Source organism: Mizuhopecten yessoensis, unplaced genomic scaffold (genome assembly GCF_002113885.1).
Source record: "Mizuhopecten yessoensis strain PY_sf001 unplaced genomic scaffold, ASM211388v2 scaffold11145, whole genome shotgun sequence".
Taxonomy (NCBI): domain Eukaryota; kingdom Metazoa; phylum Mollusca; class Bivalvia; order Pectinida; family Pectinidae; genus Mizuhopecten; species Mizuhopecten yessoensis.
The window spans coordinates 2,265,680-2,288,637 of record NW_018408902.1 but is presented as its reverse complement, the minus strand read 5'-3'; the positions used below and the strand labels follow the sequence as shown (position 1 = coordinate 2,288,637).

The window sequence follows — 22,958 nt, the reverse complement described above, 5'->3', positions numbered from 1 at the left end:
CCCTCCTCTGAATCAAACAAAAATCCAGTTTGAATTTATTAAAAGTTATTAGGTTATATTGCTGATACCATCCCATTAGCAGAGTACAGAAGGACCGAAGTCGTTATTTTTGTCTCCTCCATGCTAGTGTATGTTGGTACAATAGCACGGGAAGTTAAAGCATGTTTATCTTCCAGATGATTTTGAGCGCGCTGCGTGTTAGTATTCAAGGTCAGTATGCATGTATACATGCAGAGAAACAGCGATATACATGATAACGCTAGTTTCCACAACTTTAATTATCTTTTATCAAGTCTGAAGTTCTCAAAAAAGCAAAAAAAAAATAAAAAAAATAAAAAATTTACGAGTTTAAATGTCGGTCTCTGGTTATCCAGTAAAAGATATCGTGTGAATTAAAGATAAGATTAACATGGGTGCCTTGTTCTGTTTGTATCCAACAGAAACGGAACACAAATATTCTCTCGGAGTAGTATGAATAATTAACTTGTCCCTAGAGAATCAAACAGCTGCTGTTCCTAGCTACTTCTGTAAAAGTACTTATTTTAGCGAACTTAATTCTAGTGCATTTTCGAATCTTAACAGTAAACGAATAGATGAATTAGCACTCATAGCATATGCAATACGAAATTACATTGTATATATACAGACAAAAACATATAGTGCGAAAAGCGCTAAAATTAAAGTACCGCTAAATGATGTACGTTTGCAGTGATTCGGAGACAGCAGATTGCCCAAAGAAACATACAATATGCTGCTTGCTATTTTTTTTATAATAAAATTAAATAAATCAGATTAAAATAGGATTTCTTCTAATTATTACAGAGAAATTTTATTTCCAGTGACTTTGATTATGTTAAGGTTATTTGAATTGTAAATCTATTTCAATAAGCTATCAAAGATGTACTGTAGCATTCACAGCATCATTTCCCTCGATACCGAATCTTGCATCCCTGTTTAATTTTCGAAAGATCTGCATGGATGCAAAAATGTGTACGAGTTGGCGGAGATATAGAAACGGGGTCTGTCCATGCGTCTGGTTAAGAAGAATTGCTCCCATCTATATCTTTCCTACTACAGGTGCTATGTTGATTATACTTGCATCAATTGTGTATCTAGGGTTGCTCTACTGAATGCATATTGTGGATGCTGATGTTGACCTATATTTTACGCTTCGTGTTTATGATGACTCCTGCACTGCGAGCGGGGGATATCGATGACAGCGTCTTTGTTAGTTTTAAGTGAAGGGGAGATGCATATAGAAAGTACAATCTTTACTTCCTGGCTAACACAGAATCTCAAAAAGCCTCTGGTCCAGTACAGTGATTCTTAAGCATTTTCACAACAGTGACATAGGTCTTTCCCTTTGTATTGAAGGTAACACAGTTTGTGTCCATTACTAAGATGTCAAGAGTCTATTCATTTATAAGAAAAGAAACACTTTTCAATTGTCTTCTCATACATATATCTGTTTGACCTTCTGACTTATTTGTCTCTTTGTGCTGATGGTTTAGTTTGACCATCCGTGTTTATACAAGACATTATGACATACTTGAACAACATTTGGACATACCTATGACTTAACTATGGACCCCTGTCCAAATGCACTCAGGTTTTTCGTATATATAGTAACCTCCCCTTAATTTTATTTTGGATAAAGGTACTGTAGAAGAGTTGGGCCAAGGCAGTCCCATTACCAGGGCCATTTTCGTTTAAACCGGTCGGACCACAGTTGTTCGTTTATGAAATAATGTGGGACCTGGTAATATGATGCTGCTTTCAGGCGAGCCTTGACAAAGCCTTGCAAGGCATGTATAAACATTTGCAGGTCTGCCACGATTTATACCCGAAAATGTTACATTTAAAAACGGACAAACTGGTTGTTCCGCACACACGAACAGGCCCCAGGTAGCTCAGTCAGTTAGAGCGGTGATATAACAATCTTCATGGGTAGGAAAGTCAAATGCAGCAGTGTCTGATAATACATAGTACATATATCTGTACCTTTCTGTATCCAATCTGACTTTACGTTCCAGATTTAAGTAAGATGGAAAGACTGATAAACACAACATATTCAATCCCCTCTAAGTCCACCAGCCATACATAGGGAGGTATTAATAAAACAAACAATATGTAACTTAAGTGTCACCACAATTTATTCTATTTTACTGGCACTGTAACATAAAAGAAATAAAAATTTAATCTGATGTTTTCTTTAAAACAACCAAATACTATACATAATGTGAAACAATTTATATAAAAATAAATGCATACTTTGCATTACTGATTTGAATAGTACAAGGACCATTTCTCACCCAGTTATTATAATAACGACTAAATCTGCTACTTAACGAAAACGAATAAGCTTGGCTTAAAAAATAAAAAATAACTAATGGAGGGAATCATGGAATTATTACTCTATCTTTCGGTTCAACTTTGGATAATTAACATAACTATCACGGATCCATAGGTCAGTATATATATTAGCATCATCAACTGACCAGACAATATATAGTGGCACTTTTAATCAACCCTCATTGTGTTTTTGCCAGCCTTCAAGCTATAGCGTGATGTCACCTGGTTACTAAATCACACAATGCCGAGTTTTATTGTGATGTCTCACATACGACCATTCACCCCTTGGGCATTAGATAAGGGATCTCAACCAGAGGGAGAAGATTTTGAAGATGCTAAACAGGAGGCTTGCAGAGTGTTGGGCAACTTAAGAATTTCCCCCAAAGGGTTGAGATTCCCATCATTTTACCAAAAGGGGCGATTGATTCTTCTTCTTTTTCCCTGTTCTAGTGTTGGCCCTGTCATATCTGAAATGCTGAAGTTGCAGGGTCATCACATTGATGACGAGACAACAACACATCGTTGACATGACGTCATACAGTTGTTATGAATATAAGAATCTTTTCGTCTCAACCATAAGGTGAGCCGAGGATATCTCACACAAGGAAATGTGCGGATACACCTGTCCAGGGTAAGAGAAATGTCCCACACGCTTGTGAGAGGGCTGTATAACAAGGATTAGTTATCTCCTGAGGTATAGGAGATTGTTACTACAATCAACTTTACTGGAACTAGTTGTAGAAAAATGTTGACTTCCAAAACATAAAAACAGAACATTAACAGAAGCTAGGTAGCTGTCCTAATATATACATAGAGTTTATACAGTGTATAGTACCAAGTTACATTGTAATATCACATATTTGCAGGAAATTCTAATTTACAAGTTATATCACATATTTACTGGAAATTGTGATGCTTCTTGTCACAATCATTCAGACCAACACTATCACTTACTGCATGATCAACTAACTACACAACCATACACCGCCCTAATGCAATATATATCACTCATCTTGCACAACCATGCACCGCCCTAATGCAATATGTAGCACTCATATTACACAACCATACACCGCCCTAATGCAAAATGTAGCACTCATCTTACACAACCATACACTGCCCTAATGCAATATGTAGCACTCATCTTACACAACCATACACCGCCCTAATGTAATATATAGCACTCATCTTACACAACCATACACAGCCCTAATGCAATATATAGCACTCATCTTACACAACCATACACCGCCCTAATGTAATATATAGCACTCAACTTACACAACCATACACAGCCCTAATGCAATATGTAGCACTCGAAAGCCTTACACAACCAAACACTGCCGTATTGCAATATGTTACACTAAGCTTACACAACCAAACACCACCCTAATTCAATATGTAGCACCCGGATATCTTACACAACCATACACCGCCCTAATCTAAAGGTAGCACTCCAAACATTTTACACTTCCATCACTGGTTCATCGTAATATTCATCATAAATGAAATGCTCAAAGGTTGTACACTTCACAAGAACGTTGTACTCAAAACATCTCATTCGTCATGGTCAATAACATTTCAGTAACACAAAATAACGTGCATAGAAATTGCCAGAACTCATAACTGACCAAGTATTCAATGTGTGTTTCTCCGTTGTCCCGGATACAGCAGTTGTGACAGATATGTTCGTGTATGTATCCCATCTTAACAAAATAGGTAGAAACTTGAACATCCTGAAATCAAAATCTATACTTGAAAACAGCCTTCATTTAATCTCTAGTTAGAGCTCTTACACTGAAATGTTGTCATCAAACGCCTAAATCACTTTCTGGTACGCTCTCTCAATCTAACAGATTAACAGCTAACAGATACTGACTTCACCATTAAACCTGGCATCAGTTCATCATTGATTCCTTTAGTTTGCTGATATTTTCATATCGCTGTTGTCCGACACAGATTTGAGCTCATTAACACATATTAAAGTATCGACTTGTATTTGGCGGCAAACATGACCCAGGTAGCACATGCAGACTCAGGGTAGGGATAGATCCGCACTCGCACAGCCAGCCGAACGTGATCACCACGGCAATTAATGATCTCCTCACAGACTGGAGATCTGGAAAAACAAACAGGGAAAATTGACACCTAAATAAAATATAGTTTTTTGTATACAAATACTGAGACTGATCTCTGGAATACATACTTATCTGAGGCATGTGATAAATACTTTTAATCCATTCTACTTAATTAAATATCTGACCCAACAACCTGCATAAAGTACATGTACATGTCAAGACCTGTAACTTACATGTGTTGTACTAATTTCAGCCATGTGACGACCCACATGTGTGGGTCACAATCAAACCTAGATACTGTGTTCGAGCCCAATTTCTTGTGAGTGATAAATGAATAAAAATATCATATTTTGTCAATAATATGCAAGAAATTTGGAGGGACTTGAAGCTGAATACTGTTTTCAATGTTTACAATTTACTTTTTGATCATGTTTCATGATTTAAGCAAGTTACAAGAAAAGTCAGCTTGAGCATGAGAACAGTTTCACGAATACAGGTCCAGCATGCAGTGTACTCGAGGTGTCTGACAAATGCCTTACACACGTCACACTCATTTGAGATGTGTGATAAATGACTTGTGTATGTTATACTCACTTGAGACATGTGACAAATGCCTTGCGTGCGTTGCGGTGAGAGAATTGTATTGGGAAACCTTTGAACGTGTGACCGTCCGGCACGGCCTGTTTGATAGAGTCTTGAAATTCCTCATTACCAGCCGTCAGTCCTGGAAATGCAGATTACAAAACAATTAAACACTACCAAGATAATTTAAACAGCAAAGAAATATTTGAGGGTATAATAGACTTTAGTTGATATTTTAATTTTTTTGAGTTGAAGGATGTGTTTTATATCTTATTGTCTTACAATAAAATTTCACCCACTTAAAATATAGAAAAGGCCACAGCATACCTGTGACTCTTTCCATTTCATATGCTGACAACGCAGGGGTAAGGAGGTAGCTAAGCTGGTCATCCCAGGCCGTCGTCAAACCCTGGTCCTGTAAATGAATCAATACTTGTAAGGGTGATACCCACTTCTACACACCAAAACTATTCAACCTATTAATGAAGTATGGATAACGAACATTTATTTTTGTTTATGTTCACTAATTGACAGCAAACAAACATTTATACTGTCTCTAAACACTTTTATGGAACAATGACAAAAAAGGGTGAAAAGGGCATCTACAGAAAGGTGAGAGCATGTCTTTTTTATGTCTAGGAGATATAAATATATGTCACAAGACACTACCTACCCTGCGGTGTTCAAAGGTGAGAAGGCGGAGCTGCTGTTCAAGGTCGTTACTGACGAGGGATGGGTCAAGGTTAGAGGCACAAAGAGGTGGCAGGGAAGGCCACTGAGGGCTAGCGCCAGGACCGCAAACCGACAGAATGGCATCCTGTGACATTGACTTCCATCTTGACTCATTTTTCAGGTCAAATATACACACCTCAACAGAGTCCATTGGCTGAAATAAAATACAGTTTCTGGTAAAATACAGCAGATCCAGAGTCCATGAAACATGACATGGTCCATACAAACTTTAGAGCAACATTCAAGCACTTTCTCAGCACTGTTCAGTTTTCTTGGTCCATGTTCATACAACTTTCAAGGTCCAAGTTTTTGGAAAAAGGGGTAAAGATTTTAAGGGTTCAGTGTACATATACTGTTACATAACAAAACATGAAAACGAATCAAAAGAGACCTATTTTCCAGCTAATTCATACCTGACTGTTGGCGTAGAATGACTGGTGATTAAACACACAACCCACAGTCTTGTAAGGGTACTTTGGGCGGTGCTGTTTGTCTAATGGTGGGGCATTGGGGTCTATGGGTACATGTAAGTATCTGTAAAAGAATCAATTTGTATAAGATTAGCATGAACCAATAGCCTTTACTGATCAAAGAGTCAGAGATTTTTAAGTTTTATTAAAATATATCTATCAGAAACGATGCGATACTTCAGCAAAATGATTTTTTTTGAAGTAATGATCTGAATGTATAACATATTTACTGATAAAATTTGTTTCTAAACCTATAATATACTGCATCAGTTACATTTCAAAGTGTAAAACAAAGCAAAATTTTGCTAATTGTCTTTTTGTTTTTAAATCTGTGTAGAGATAAACATCTTCAAAATGGCTAGTTGTTAAAAGCTTCATAACATCCTAGTTGAGTGGTATTACCTGTGTCCGTTAAGACTCTCCCAGAATGTGATTTGGCCGTCAACTGTAATGGCCATTACCCAGGCTACCACAGCTCCCTTAGCCTTGGTCCCCACACATACATACGCATCCAGTCCAAATCCCAGAAGGAGACTACACAGCAGTGTGGCATGGTCTTCTGTGTCCTGATAGTTAAGTGTGTTCTTAATATTAGTAGCAGCATAAATAAGTAACACTATTTACATCTATCTTGATACAGGACTACCAGTTAATGACTATATTCAAGTTGTCCATTGACAGGCTTTAAATGTAAACTCCATTTTTCCCACACTGTGAACCCCATTACTCTTTCGAGATTACAGTGAAGCTTAGCCTATTCACCCCATGCTTTTAACACGTGAACAGTTGAGCTCGTCTCTTATTCTACTTTTGAACAATAAAACTCATCCATTTTCCCCACACATGAACAATAAAACTCATCCCTTGTTCCTACACTATACAGTAACACATGAACAGTTTTTGCAATACACATAAACATAATGACTTACCCCCTTGTTCCTGCACATGAAGGCGTGCATGTTGGTCCACTGCTCTGTACGGGAACCTCCTCCAAGCATTTGTATGCGCTCGTGGTGGATGAGACTGACGAAGCGAGCTGCGTGCCGTGCCGTGTCAAGCAGTCGTCCGGCTCTTAACGGCTTTACAAATGAGCACACAGGTCGGTTTGTGGCATTCTCATCCTGTTAGTGACAACAGGAAAAGAATATTATATTACTATATTACCTGTGATAAGCCTTTTGGGCCAACATATTATCTCCGACTCAAAGGTAGAAGGTTGACTTATAACAGGACCAGGAAAAAACATTTGTTGGAATATCTACAGAACTGCAATATACGGACCTGCTTAATACTAGACATGTGCTTATTGCCAGATAAAAAGGTTTAGATCAAGATTTGGAATCACTCCATTTTTTTTATTAGATGTGTAACAATAATTGGGTATGCACTAGCCATGGGCAATATAACCAATAAAGGAATGTTATGAATATTAGTGGAATAAACCATTGAAGATGTAAACTTGGTTTAACCAGAAACCAGTAGAGATTCAGAGCCTTGCGTTCAGAAATTATCCCAACTTTAACACTTGAACTTAGAACATTCATAAAATTTGATCCAAAATATACACAGTACAGGAAAATATTTTTCTTATATATAGTAAAACCCTGCTAACTCAAACTCCAGATCAATAGCTCAAGGAATACACGGTATTCGATCAATCCGAGGTTTGACCGACATCGTCAATTTTTTTATCAGGTGGGACAACAGACAGTACGAGCACTGCAAATATCGCAGGTAGTAGATGATGGAAGAAAAAGAAAGTTTAAACAAGATGACAGCATTTAATAAGATTTAGAATAGCTAAATATTGAAAACATAAAGCCACCAGCATTAAGAAAGTAAATAAAATTAAAAAGCTGCATGTGTAACATACTCTTGTTGTTTTGACCTAGTCCGTCATACTGTAATCGGCTACGTTAATTTTACAAAATATCAAAACGAGAGGAACTCTTCGGTCATTTCAAAATGAAGATAATCTTGAATCCTTGTTATCATAATGTTGATTGATAGCAAAATTAACAATCACGACGTATTCAAGTTTAATTATCTTTAAGGTTGGTCGAGAATTTTCTATGTGATTTCCGCTTAATATTGCCATGCCAAAATATGGTTTCGACAAATCATCGATGTCAAAACATCGTCTTGAAAAAACAAATAGGCACACAAAATGATAATGAAGCTACAACAGGGTAACAGTACAGTCTTAATGATACTGGCATTAATCCTCTAATTATCTGACATCTAGTCAACACCTGTATAAGCACAATGGGCATGGGGTAAAATATCTGTCAGTCATGACAGGTCACACCTGTTGGACTAATAGATAGGATTAATACTATGACCATAAAGAGTTGGGGACAACGTTTTGTTCCAGGAATACAGGGTATTTTAGGAATAACGGTGCGACTTATTATATAATCTAGGGTTACTTTACAAAGAATATGTATGAAGTCAGTCGGGACTAACAAACTGTTTGACGAATGAGGGGTATTCAAGTAAACTGAGGTCGAGGAAGTGGGGTTTTACTGCATGAGTACTTGGATTTAAATCATTAAATAACATCATGAATTTTAGAGATTTTACCTGTTAAAACATCTTGAAATACTATTTTGCCTTAGCAAATATCTTTTGACACTGTTATCTGAGCAAATTAGTTGAAGAGTGGTTTACCTGAGCAAAGATCTTGACAAGTCTATCGCTATGTTCGGGTCGTATCTGGAGATATTCTTTCCACCACTGCTTAGCATAGACAAGAAAGAGACGTTCCCTTTCTGCCTGCCGATTCCTCTCCATGGTCAGTTGTGCTGTTAGTATATCCTGACCAATGGATTTTTGAGCTTTTGGGAACAGCTCCACCAAAATTTCCAGCACCCCTGCAGCTACTTTACTCTCACTTCCTTAAAACAAGCAAATACATCAAATGAGCATCCCTACTAAGGTAAAAGGAAATGAATGTCACAACTTATATGAAATGGTTATAATTAAAATCCTCCAACATCAAAGAAATCAAAACCCTCAGCTTTTGCCCATTACAATGTACTTGAATCTGTTTAAAGTATATTTTGATAAATTCCTGCTTAGCTCTTGGCTGCTTAACATTAGAATATAATGTTAACAAGGCACAAATCTCCTCTCATGCATATGCAAGAGGAAATGAAGTCGATGACAATTTTTTCTAAAAAAAGTAAAAGTGACCTTGACCTTTAACGCAGCGAATTTGTACAAGGCATTGCCATACCAAACACTTGTATGAAGTTTCATGAAAGTGCATTGTTCATGAGGAATGAAGTCGATAGAGCAATGACAAAGTTTTTCTAAAAATAGTAAAAGTGACCTTGACCTTCAACATAGAAACCCAAAACGCAAACTTGTTCAAGGTATTGTCATACTTTACACTTGTATGAAGTCTCATGAAATTCCGTTGAGGAATGAAGTCAGTTGAGCATAACAAAGAGTGTAACATACATACGGAATCCTATATCCCCTCAAACTTTCGTTGCGAGGGGATAATAAACAGTTTGCTTTCTGGAAAGTGAGGCAAGCCTTTTTTAACTAAAATAAATTCACAAAACATACACTAATGATGTATGATTCAGCCTCTAAACACCCAGGAATAAATACATCTTGATATCTTTTTTTTCCATTTCTGTAACAGCCTATATGATTGAACCAGATAAATCAGTTGACCTAATAATAACACAATTTTTCCTTAGTATGTGACGATGAATGTGAATCTCACCAATGCCCTTCAGCTCTAATGACATGGATAGTCTTCCCCCTGATGCTGCCAGGACTGGACGCCACTCAAAGAAGTGCGAGGAAACCAGACTTGTCTCCCCTATCATGTCTGTCTTAATAAGCACCAGGTGGACAGGGTCAGATATAGAAAGCATGGATGAAGGGTCGGCCATCTTGGCTGCTTCTCCTACCACATAGAATAAATTCATACAATTAAAGACTGTTTGCTGAATAAACAATATCATTTTTTCTGAACACAATTTGAAGACTTTGTTAAAACAAGATTTTTTTTTAGTAATAATTTGCTTTTCATATAAATAGAAGTCTTTGTAGTTTCTTAATAATATCAGAAATATAAAGCTTTTCCACACCAAAGTTGAAGATGTAATGATGTGTAATCAAATTTTAAATTTCAAAGATTAAAATCTGGTGAGATTCCACCACATTTTATATTGCAATATGTAATAAACAATCTACCTGCTGACTCTTTATGTAACTCTAGAAGAAATCCCTCATCAATGCTTGGCTCACAGGCACATGGTACAGGTCGTGAACGGAATCTCTGCCCACGGAAGTACAAGTGGAAGGTGAAGTGGGAGGTTACCTGGCCGGGAACAGGGTCAGTGTCCTCAATATGCTCCAGGAAAGCCTTCCCAGCACGAATGTGGAAATACAGATAACGTCGTGTAGGATCGATATTTGCTGCAACAAAAATACAATACTCACAGAGATATTTCATATGATTTAATATCTAACCTTTTAAACAGTCACCATGTTCACTTAATGTTAAATCTTCATGATCATAAGAAAATTCCTTGTCTGCAGGTCAAAGAGTGACTTTTTAACACCACCAGGTACCTCTGGGGCAACCAGCGAAAAAAGGATTAAACAACAAATGTAAAGATTAGGAGCCTCAGTATAATGCCTGGATAAACACTCTTTGTCACCAGTGTATACCTGGTTATCATGGGGTTTAAACTAGGCACAACTTTGAGCCCCAGTCTGGTGATCCAAAAAGATTGCATTATAAAAGTGATTAACACATTTGAAGGGAATCCATTGTGGTGATTATTGTCTTGATTTATGCTGACTTCAAATGATTTCATTTAATTTTAATTTTGAGCTTAATTTTAAGCAAAAGTACAATGTCAGTCTGCTTTGGGCCATCCAAACAAGGATCACCATTTAAAAGCAAGAAGTTATGATCAAAATTGTTTTTCCAGAGCTAGAGAAATCCCTGGGGTAGACGTAATGTTTACAAAAGTGTCTTCACGGTGTACAACGTATACCGTTTTAATGGTATTCTGACCAATAGAAATAATCAATCAAATAATCAACAGCAATTATGACATTTCATCTTTGATTATAAAATTTTAAACTCCTGTTTATTATCACTACCTTTTTTAGAAGGTAACTGCGTAAGTTTGTCATCCTTATCCTGAAAGTGTGTAGCGGGACGACCATTGTTGGCACCACCACTGCTATCAAACTGAAGCTTCTGGAGAATGTCATCAACTAGTCCTCGCTGTTTGAGTTTTTGCAGCAACTCCTCCTCCCCAACCTGATCCATTCGTCCTGGATACTCATCTTGAATTGACTCAGATATTATGTCTCGGATACGATTTTGTACATCCATCTGAAAAGGACAATTCAAAGCATATACAGCTGGGAGCAAACTTAACTTGGTAGCCTTGTGCACTGGAGTTAATGTACATAGCTACATTTCATTTCATTTCCAGTTTCCATTAAGTTTTGACAATTGCATGAAAATACAAGGTCATTTTTTTTATCGAGAATTGGGTTGATTACTGGACCCTAAAAACACCTGAGGGCCTAATCAACATGAGTGTGATAACATGCCACAGGAAATTCAGCGAGTCTCCGGTTCCCATCACCAAAATTAATTCATTGCCATGAAAGTCTCTGTAATAGTCCTCACCACAGGCACAGGATCAAGAATATGTACATGTGTGTAACATGAGAGGAAATTGAATGATCAGGCCTGGATTAAACTCTGGGCCCTCCAAACTCTTGACATACACTCTAAATAACCAGTCAAGCTACCTGCGGGTGTACTCCAACAATGTTAGAGGTTTTACACGGCGAAAAACTTTTGACAGGGGTTACAGTCGGCAAAATCATATCTGATAGAAAAAAGGCCAACCAGCGGCCCCTAATGTTATGGGAGTACCTGCGGGTGGTGATTTATAGTTAACAAGGACCTAAAAATGTTCACAGTATCCATAGCTAGGTAACAGAAGCCAAGAAGGAAAAATGGATTGAATAAGCTTTTTCAGCTTTTTGGGACTGTTCTTGTTGTCACCATTGCATATACATATTCTTAGTTTTCAGTTCTACCCCTGTATTTTATATATTATTGTTTATAAATAGGCATTTCCTGATGTACACCTGTAATTTGGCGACACATTTCACAGGTAAAATATATTTTATAACGTATATGGTTGTAGTCCATTAGGTAATGGTTATATTATGATGATTTTTACCAGTTAAGTAATTCAAACATCAGACAAACAACTGAAATATGTATATTTATTTTGCATATTTAACTTATCACGCCCCAGGACTGACTTTGTTTACATTTTCTCCGGTATATTTTTTATTGTTAAAATTTAGTTTATGCATTCCGGTATAAATCATGTTAATTATTTGATCGGTTTCCCATACATACTTCATATGTTCAAAATTAAATCACAATAAATGCATGAGAATCTCTACTGCCACCAAATGGCAATGACAGCTGAAAACTTGTTCCTGCTTGTTTCGATTTGGAGCTTGTTTGACATTAGTTACCTGCGATAGCTGCGAATGAATGATTTGTTTCAACTCTGAAATCTTTTCTGGTGGGAGTGCCATCTTGGTTGATCTATGATAATAGCAGTTCAGTTTTCAACTACGAGCAGTCAAAACTTTCAATGAAGCCGCAGTCATATTTTTCCATGCGGGAATGTTTTCGAATATGGCCGCGAAAGACGTTGTACGCATGCGTAAGTTTTGCCGGCCTTGCAAGGTCAACTTTCATTTTCGCTATTTCATTTCCGGTTTGTTAAAACGTAAATATCCGTCACATGCAGATGACATACGGATGGTAGTTTAAGAAGAAACATTACAAAATGGGTGTCGCAGAGAGTAAAGATAATGATGACCACGTTGAAGGAAGCTTGTTTTCAGCGGAAGAACAAATTGTTATCAAACATTTGCACGGGAAAATATCAGCTACTGAAGATTCGTTCAAGGTACTACTGTTTACTTACCTACACAAATGTACTGTACCTACTTACAGGAACAGTTCTGTGATTATGCACTTATGTATATATTGTACGAAGTGACTTATTTATTACCTTTGTGTTGACACCATTTGTAAGCCTTATTGTTTAGCCTTAATGGCTAATAGAGCCGCATATTTGTGGTAATATTTAAACGGATAGAAGGGAGTCATGTTGTTAAACATGCCTAACAACAATGAAATGTGAGTGATATAGTACAGCTGGTCAAAAGGATCAAAATGCAGGCCTAGACTGATAATTGCAGGTCATTTCAGTTTATAACATTTTCAATACTTCTAAGTGAGCAGTGTGGTATCTAAACTATCAAAGATTGTCTTTTAATATGTGGCAGATTTTAATTGTACATAGGATTATGGTCACCTTCTAGCTTCAAGCTAGAGGGAATTTCCCATTAGCTCAGTGGAAGAGCGTCGGACTCGAAACCTGGAGATTGAGGGTTCAATCCCCGGTCAGGAAGCACACTATTCTTGTTCCTGTTACAAATGGTGTCCGTGGCCCTCATGCGGTGATTATTAGGGAGTTAGAACCTGGGTTGTGGTGACAGATTTTAATTGTACATAGGATTTCGGTCACCTTCGAGCTAGAGGGAATTTCCCTTTTGTATTCTTGTTCCTGTTACAAAAACAATAGGATATTTTTCGATGGAGTATTTTAATATCAAAAGTTTTAAAAAGGTATTTTTAAACATTACAAAATTGGGATAAGCAATGGAAATGCAACAGATTCCAAACTATACTACAATCTGTGTAGGTCCTTAAGTCATTTGCAGTTAGAATTGCTAGGTTCCTGGAGTGACTATGAACTAGTTCCTGCTTTTCATCATATAGCATAACTTGACAGGGCTTTCTTTCTGACTTATAATTTTGAAAATGGGACCTCTGGCTTCGGAAGTGGGAATCATACAAGATGATGATTTCTTTTTTTTCCCAAAAGTATTCTCTAAAAGACTAAAAACATCCTTATTTATGAAGACAATTGTATCTTAGATGTTTCTGTTGCATTGTCATCTACATGAAAATAGGTTGAGAATAACAAACATTTTTTTTCAGATGGAATAATTATATAAAGATATTTTGGGAAATAATAGTAACTTTTTCCACGGGAAATGAAGCCAAATTCGGCACCAAAATGGCCCAAGAAAAGGGCCTTCTTGAACATTCATTTGGACATATCTAAACAGACAATATAATAAACAAATGTATATCAAAATGTTAAATCATTGAAAATTATTATTGATACAAATGTAATGGTAATATTATGTGCCATTTCCTGTACAGTAGTTATTATTTTCTATTTCAGGATTGGTAATCAAGATGCTAATTTTAATGAGTATCCCAAGTTGTCATCTGGTACTTTCAAATGTCAAAAACTGATTATTTTTAATGCTATCTTCATTAAATGTCTCTTTTTTTTCTTTTCAAGGAGACTTTTTGGAAATGCAATGAAAGCTTTTATATTTGATTCCTAAAATTTTCAGACATTACACATCATCTTTAATCATTTTAGACATCCCTTATATTTTTTCGTCAGTCTTATTACATTTCATTGTAAAAACAGAGTGTGGAAAAAAATCAATAGGCATGCATTATTTCTTTCTTTTCAGAACCACTTAAAACTACTGAATGACAAATTGGCAGGAAACTTAGTGAACTATTTATCCAGCCTTAAACCTCGTCCCCAAAAAGGTGTTTTATTTACATATCGCCAATTTCATACACTGCTCAGTCAAATATTCAGAGGAAATTCCACAGACCAATCAATTGCTATAAGGGGATTGTGTTCACAAAACAAGGAGATTTCATCTGAAGATCTGTTTCAGGTACAGTATAACAAAATTGAAGCTTGTTTGAATTTCTTGATCATACTAGTGTTAACTTGAATTGATATAAAATATTCTTAGATAGATCAAATCTTTTCATTAAATGGTAGTTTAAAAGTGATTTTGAACAACAACAAAAAATGTTTGAAGAAATATATTTTTTGGTGGCAAAGTTATTGCTTAAATGTATAATGAGTTTTACTGAATTTCTAAGCCTGAAAGCTTGGAAAAGAGTGACTTTAAAGTTTCTTGATATTATTGCGTTCCCTATAGGAACATATGTTTATAGACATACAAGTTTTTGTATATACAGTAAGACCTTATTATAATGCCCATGTTTCATTTGGCAAGTCACCTACTTTTTTTCTCCAAATTCCTTTTCATCGCAATCTGTTTCTGCAATGTACTACCTCTCCTACAATATGTTGCCAAATCGTAATGCCAAACTTTTGTTTGGGGAATGGTGGCAGTACACAACTGTATATATATATATCACATTATTCAGGTTCAATGAACATATGGTCAAGAAATTAAATGGAATCAAATGTAAATTTGTCAACTTTGAAAAATTCTTGAATTGATAATCTATGTATCTCAAATGAAATAAAATTAAAATCTAGGTACAGTCAAACTTCCATAAATCAAATTTTGAAGATTTGAAACTTGATGTGTCAAACTTAATCAAAGAATGTACCATTAAATAACACTATTGATATTCCATTTATGAGTCAAATTTCTGGCTGTTTCAAACTACAATCAATGTCCAATCCTTGGGAAAACATTGAAAATTACAGCTAATTAATGAAGGTAAAACCATTATCTGTACAAGAACATTGAAATGTCCTTGGGTCATTTTAACACCTTAACACACAGGCTACAGTGTATAAATATATGAAACATGTTTTTTAATTACATTAAATCCAATATTTATAAATTTCAATTAAATTTCTTGCCTTGTGTGCTGTCATTTAACAATTACGTTCGGTCTTATGCAGTATATACAGGATATCAAAGATGTTCAAAGTTCAACATCAGTGAGTCGAAGTCTTGATGCTTCAATTTTTTTCCAATGGTTCTGCAAAGTTATATGCATTGAAGTTTGACTGTACTTTTGTTCTAATAATGTGGGCAGAGATTTATTGGCTAGATTGACATACTTGCCAACTTTTTGAAATTTCTATTGGGGAGATAACTTGTGATCAGAATGAAAAGTAGGAATAAAATGTGTGTAGATATCATCAGATCTTAGAAAAAAATGAATAATTTAGTAAATTCACTGGTTGAAAATGCTCAATTTTAGGGTCCAAAATCGGGAGTCTCCCTCCTAAATAGGGAGAATTGGCACATATGGATTCATGCTTTAAACACATAAGTCTTTTTCTTCAAGGCTGTATTACAGTTGGTGACAGCTTATAGAGAGGTGACTCGAAATCTACCAGCATGGTCAAAGTGGACTTTGGATCAAGAAACTGAGCAGCACAGAAAAGAATTTACTTTTGGAATATTACAAGAGCTGTTCGATAAAGGTCTGTAATATGATTTAAATTGATTTCAAATCTCTCAGATATAATGTTTAATTGTCATCAATATTTTTATTACAGAATAAAATCTCTGTGTTAATTAGCAACTTGAAAATACACCACAAACTGTAAGAGGATGGATGAACAAAGACTTAATGTAGTGGTGTTTATAAGTAATTGTAGCAGATACAAATTTGAGGGGAAAATAGTGTCCTACTGGCAAGCAAGCTTTTCTAGGAATGTGGTATAACCCTGGGACTCCCTCAATGTCAAGGTCAGCAGCTGGATTGGTGACCGCCTACATGTGTTACATTCAGTGGCAGCCTAGTGACATCATGTAAGGCCAGTTCCTGGTGGTTAGGGAAGGTGCATTGGTACATAGGGAGGACCCAAAGGATTCACAGGGCGAAGTCTCACGGCGAGCCTTCTCAGAGGTTGGAACAGTGTAACAGCTAAGGAATCTTGCCTTACTGGCAAACTATATAGCTAGCTTTTCCAGCAATGCGGTATGACCCTTGGGGTATGCTCACTATTTCAGCAATGTCGAGCGTGGTCAGTAGCTGGATGGGTAACTGCCTGCATATTACATTATAAAAATTTAGATGAATAAAGTTTTAAATGATTGAAAATTGTTTCAGGTTCAAGTAAGAAGGGCCCAGTACCAAAAGCCAAGGTTCCAGAGGGTGTCAGCTATACAGAGTCTGATGTGGAGGATCTGTTACACAAATCTCCACTTTTCATACATGTCTGTGATACTGTGTTCACGAAGTTATTTCCTATCAGTACAGATGTGAGTGTATTATTTTGAAATTATGTTTTATCTTTATTTTAACAGAAATTGAAGTTCTATGTGCTTCACCCTATAATTTACTGTAATACTTTTAAAATTAGTAAACATCTCTTTGTTGATTTATATGTATATATAATGATGTTTAATGTTGTGGTAGGTTTTTGTTTTCACTTGTTAACCCTTTCACCCTATGTAACTTTAGTAGACTCTACCATGCATTGAAATGGAGGAGTCCATTATGGTCTACAGTGGTGAAAGGGTTAAATTTCAGATGCATTTGACTTGTGATATAAAGCCATTGCAGTTCCTAGGTATAGATGTTTATGGTTAGAATTCCCAGATACAATAGACACTGTTTATCTGTCTATATGATGCTATCAGAATGCAGTTATTTGTACAAGTGATATACCCTGCTTTATTTAATATGCTCTATCATCAAATACATCTAAACGTCTCTGCATTACCATACTTCTTGTTAACTTGGCTCTCGATGAATAAAATATGAACTTACGGTAATAAAAAGAAAAAATAGGACAGTCATTTATGTGGTAGTATATATATGCATGTTTCCTTTAAAAACAATGGAAGTACTACAAATGTGTTGGAAATGCATGGATAGAAATATAAGAATAACAACTACATGTATATACAAAAGAATTTGTTTACAGTCAGTCAGGAAATGACTTTGTTTTTCAGGAGGTTTTCTATATGATTTGAAAAGAGTGGTATGGTATATGTTAGACAGTGATGGGTATGATTTCTGTCCATTTCCTTATTTCTGCAGTGTTTTTCTCTGTATAGAATTAAGGGATTGGTTTGTTAGCAGAAGCAGTTATATCTATTCACTTTAATTTATACAGGAGACTTTACGAATGGAAAAGCTGTGTTCAAGTTTGCCAGTTCCCGTAACCATGGTACCTCATCAAACTATACTCGATCCTTACGCCATGATGTTTTTAAACTTTAACCTTCCGAAAGATCTGCAGACAGAATGGCGGCTTGTGTTCAGCAACAGTGTGTTCGGAGACAGTTTTACACAACTCGTGGCTCACATGCTCAACAAGGGGCCCAGCCTCCTCATTGTCAAGGACAAGACTGGCCATGTTTTCGGGGGATATGCCACTCAAAAATGGCAACTCAACTCTAAATTTTACGGTATGGCAGTTATCATTTTAAAAATAAAACAAACATATCTATGATTTCTCAATACAATGTAGAAAAAATGTCTTGCAGATGATATTTTATTGGTCCTTTTTTTATTCAAGTCATACAGAATTACCTCATAATTGATACCTTATATTATATTCTTTGTTATATAATATGTGTACTGAACATGGCTTTTTCAAATGTTTGACATTGAAATGTACTTGTTTGTATGTGTAATAAGCATACAAGAATAACATTTATTAAGATATATTTACCATCTGATGGCATTGCCACTATATAACCCTACCAAATTAAGTTGGCATTCATGTAGGCTATGAATGCCATGGGCTGATTGTTGATGTCATCATTTTTATGACATCATAATTGTTACTTTGGATACCACTGACCCTCCCTTGGCGATGGCTGTTCTATTCATTGAACAAGCATACAAAATACATACATTATTTAAACTATATGCTGAATAGTAATAAGTATAATTAAATTTTCTATGAGATGAACAGACTCCAAAAAATGGTAAATATGAATATTGAACTGCTTTCAGTTGGCATTCATAGGCAATATGAATTCCAACTAGACAAAGGCATATCCAACATGAAGCCCTTAATGAAATACTGTATTTACAGGTGGCTAGAAATTTTGATTGGTTGTATTGTCATTTTAATTTTCTTTGGGAAATCAAGGAGAAATTAATCTTTATGCACATAAATATTAATTGTTTATATGGTTACAGGTTCTGCTGACAACTTCCTGTTCACCCTTTCTCCACAATATGGAATTTACACCACAACAACTTACAACTCTAATTATATGTATCTAAACCAAGGGCAACAAACACTACCCAATGGGCTGGTAAGTGGGTCACTTCAACACAGGGTGATCAGGCATTAGCCAATGGGTGTATTATCAGGTCAGTGTATCAAAGGGTCATCAGGTGCTATCTAACGGGCTGGTAATTAAGTAGGTCACTGTGACATGGTCATCACACACTACCTAGTGAGTTGGTCATTGTGAAATAGGGTAATCAGTCACTACTTTAATGAGTTGGTAAGTAGGTCACTGTGACATGGTCATCACACACTACCTAGTGAGATGGTCATTGTGAAATAGGGTAATCAGTCACTACTTTAATGAGTTGGTAAGTAGGTCACTGTGACCTGAGGTTAGCTTACACTATCTAATGGGCTTTTTTATGCTTTCATGATGAATTGAGGGAAATATAGCTTTGCCCATGTGTTTATTATAGTCTGTATGTGCATCACACTGTAGCACAATCATTCTGGCACCTTTGTTTTTCATTCTATTGCATCAAAACCTAAGTATTTGGTACATGTACCCAACTACCTCAGTCAGGCTTCAATTTCAGGGTCCTGGATCCAAGGTCAAGGTCAAGTTCACAGTTACTATAAATAGATTTTTTTTATCATTATTCTACATGTTTCATTTTACTTCTGAATTGGATGAAACTTCTGCACACACTTTGGCACACTTCCCCTACCACTAGGAACATGACCAGTGTGTGCAATGGTCTCAAAGTCATTGTGCAGTCATTGTGTAGTTTTCCTATTTTCCAAAGTTAGTTACTTTCAGTTCACGACTAAAACACTTGTTATTTTTCTCATCTGTTTGAAGGGCATGGGTGGTCAATTTGATTACTTTGGACTGTGGATTGACCAGTCCTTCAACTATGGCCATAGTAAAGCACAGCCTCGCTGTACTACCTATGCCAGTCCTCAGTTGTCAGGGGCGACAGAGTTTGAGGTGGTAGCCCTAGAAGTGTGGGAGGTCGGGCCAGAGCCCAAGGCTGACAGTGATGATGAGGATGACAATGAGGTAGGTGTATCATTTATAGTAAACCAGGTGAATTGTTTGTCGAACTTATCAAAATTCCTTTTCAAAATCCAAGGTCTCTCTCTTAATAACACAAATTGTTTATACACCTTTGGAGTATGTCATGTTGTTAGCTATTTGATTGGTTTCTGTTAAAAAAACACCTGACCAATTGCTATAGGTAGGACACCGAGCTCATGACCGAAGGGTTGCGGGTTCGAGTCATGTCACGGCACTGTGTTATATCTTTGAACAAGATACTTTACTCTACTCAGCTGTAAATGAGTACATAGTTGGGCAATGCTGTAATTGTTGAATGCTAGCTGTGAGCTCCTAAATGGCAGCACCAGCTGTATGCGCCCAAGGGAGTTGAGAAAGATATTGGCTGGTTGTAAAGGCCCTATAACCATGGATAATAATTTGTGAATCGCTTTGATATGACCTACAAACTAGGTTGTGATTAAACGGTAGATAAGAACCTCAAGTTTATTATTATTATAGCTGATAACTGTCCTTTGAAGATTACATAGGAGTGACAATTGACTTCAAAGCTGGTCAGTTTTACCATTATACTGCAGTGTGATTCTGTTGATGTACATAAAAGATCCAATTAGTCTACTTATATCATCCGCAATGTGGCATAGCCATAGTTGAAAATACTCGACAACATTTAGAGCCTCCCTCCTCTTTCTACAAAGTATTTTGTAACCGATCAATTGCTATAAGAATAATAAAATAGTTAATTAGTCCGTGATTAAAAACATAGATATGTGTGATATAACCAAAGATATCAATTTGTGAACCTCTTTTGAGACGACCTAGATAAAGCGGTATATATCAGAACCTCAAATTGTTATTATTATTATGTGATAAATTCATTTAAACTATTTATTAAGAAGTTACTTTGAATGAAAAAGGTATATATTCTGAATTATTACATGTAGTAAAGATTTATAATACATGCAATTGATTTTCCTTACTTGTTTATAGACAGCGTAACTGACTCTGATAATTTGTAAGTTTTTGCTAGTGTTATACAGTTAAACCTGTATAAATAGACCAATTAACCTAGGGTAGTCTTTTAATACATGTTCAATTCATAATTATATTACTACAATGGGGAACATTAGTCTCTAAATGATGGTGGCATGGTCGCATGAAAGGTTTGACTGCATTTATATGAAAACTGTTGTTGATTGTACAATATTAGTAATATATGCATTATATCCAGGATTCTGCTGAGATTGTACACACAGACTGTGTTGGTGTTTCCTATTTACCAGGAGTGTGCTACAGATCTTGAAGAAAGATATATGAACAAGTATATTTTTGGCCCTGTTTTAGTACATGTAGCACACAATGGTTTTTACAATTTTTTGTTTGTTTCTATATCTGACTCCAGACATTTAGCTAGGAGGAATTAATTTGATCCATTAAATTAATACAAATCAGTTATCCAAAAATAACGAGTGATTATGAAATATGAATTTGCAGCACTTCAGTTTCTTATTGAGGTGCATAAATGGTTTTAATTAAAAAAATAATTAATCTGTGTTTGTGTTTCCTATTTACCAGGAGTGCACTACAGTTTCTTATTGAGGTGCATAAATGGTTTTCAATATTAAGGTTATACATTCAGGACATATTGCAATATCTAGTTCGAGATAGGATCTGTTATGGTGGAATGTTTTATACTTTCAGAAGAAGAAGAAAAGTGTACTGGACGGTAACGCCGAGGCGAGGGCAATGCTGGCCCTCATTGGTAAGGAACGGGTTAGCGAGGGTTACAGGGATGAGGAGGATGACCTGGAGATATCTGAGGACATGAAACGAAAGATGAATGTGATACCTTCACTTATATAGACATGTGAATCCTAACATCTCTTATATAGACATGTGAATCCTAACATCTCTTATATAGACATGTGAATCCTAACATCTCTTTACATGCATCACACACGGAGGTGTGCAGGGTGAATGATTTAGAAATTGTGACCTTCACCTCAAGGTTAAAGGTCAAATCAGTGCATAAATTTCAGAGTTCTTCTGTGCCACAATATGGTGTACATTGCTTTATAATTAATTGGTCACTTTGACTTCACTGAAAATTCAAAGGTCAAACAAGGCATCACAAGTGATACAAATCTCCTCGCATTCACACATTATGTGACAAATGTATGAGGAAATGAATAGAAAATTCAATGATGTATCAGTATCTGCTCTAGCGACTGCATTCTTCAATGGATAAGAGATTTTTATTGTGCAGTTTGTATTTTGCTTGCATGAGAATATCTTTGTGTTTTGGAAATAAAAAGCAAAAACATAATGAGAATATTCTGTTACATATTAGAGATAAATAATTCTGCACAAATCTGTTGAAGGTAATGTCATGGCAAACACTTGTATCATGAAGTCGAGCGATGCAATTTTTTTTGTATAAATAGTAAAAGTGACCTTGACCTTTAACACAGTAACCGGAAACGTATCCTCGATATCCCGGGGTTACGCTCACTTTCAATCTCTGAATCCCTGGATAAATATGTCATAGCAAAATTGAAGGCTCAGTGTGCGCCACCTT

General features: G+C 36.1%; 2 protein-coding genes across 2 annotated transcripts; one reads left to right on the top strand and one right to left on the bottom strand.

Annotated features, from left to right (window-relative positions):
- Positions 1-2,135: 2,135 nt before the first annotated feature.
- On the bottom strand, positions 2,136-12,943 carry LOC110466779 (centrosomal protein of 76 kDa-like). The gene is made up of 12 exons (XM_021523533.1): positions 12,764-12,943; positions 11,351-11,588; positions 10,430-10,654; positions 9,954-10,139; positions 8,885-9,111; positions 7,144-7,335; positions 6,617-6,780; positions 6,158-6,278; positions 5,686-5,898; positions 5,340-5,427; positions 5,025-5,154; positions 2,136-4,471 (listed from the first exon to the last, which is right to left on the bottom strand). Exons 1-12 carry the CDS (start codon positions 12,824-12,826, stop codon positions 4,333-4,335), a joined length of 1,986 nt encoding a protein of 661 aa, XP_021379208.1. The 5' UTR covers positions 12,827-12,943; the 3' UTR covers positions 2,136-4,332.
- A 44-nt stretch (positions 12,944-12,987) lies between these two features.
- Positions 12,988-22,958, top strand: LOC110466780 (TLD domain-containing protein 1-like). The gene is made up of 8 exons (XM_021523534.1): positions 12,988-13,206; positions 14,861-15,076; positions 16,464-16,602; positions 17,235-17,386; positions 18,247-18,541; positions 19,284-19,402; positions 20,183-20,383; positions 22,082-22,958. The coding sequence occupies exons 1-8, from the start codon at positions 13,084-13,086 to the stop codon at positions 22,241-22,243; spliced, it is 1,407 nt and encodes a 468-aa protein (XP_021379209.1). The 5' UTR covers positions 12,988-13,083; the 3' UTR covers positions 22,244-22,958.

Coding starts and splice junctions, on each gene's coding strand:
- LOC110466779 (XM_021523533.1), bottom strand. CDS start 12,826: ATGGCACTCCCACCAGAAAAGATTTCAGAGTTGAAACAAATCATTCAT. Junction 10,140..10,429: donor GTTACATAAAGAGTCAGCAG/GTAGATTGTTTA, acceptor TCTATGTGGTAG/GAGAAGCAGCCAAGATGGCC. Junction 4,472..5,024: donor GCATTTGTCACATGTCTCAA/GTGAGTATAACA, acceptor TTGTTTTTCCAG/ATCTCCAGTCTGTGAGGAGA.
- LOC110466780 (XM_021523534.1), top strand. CDS start 13,084: ATGGGTGTCGCAGAGAGTAAAGATAATGATGACCACGTTGAAGGAAGC. Junction 16,603..17,234: donor ACAAGAGCTGTTCGATAAAG/GTCTGTAATATG, acceptor AAATTGTTTCAG/GTTCAAGTAAGAAGGGCCCA. Junction 20,384..22,081: donor ATGATGAGGATGACAATGAG/GTAGGTGTATCA, acceptor TTATACTTTCAG/AAGAAGAAGAAAAGTGTACT.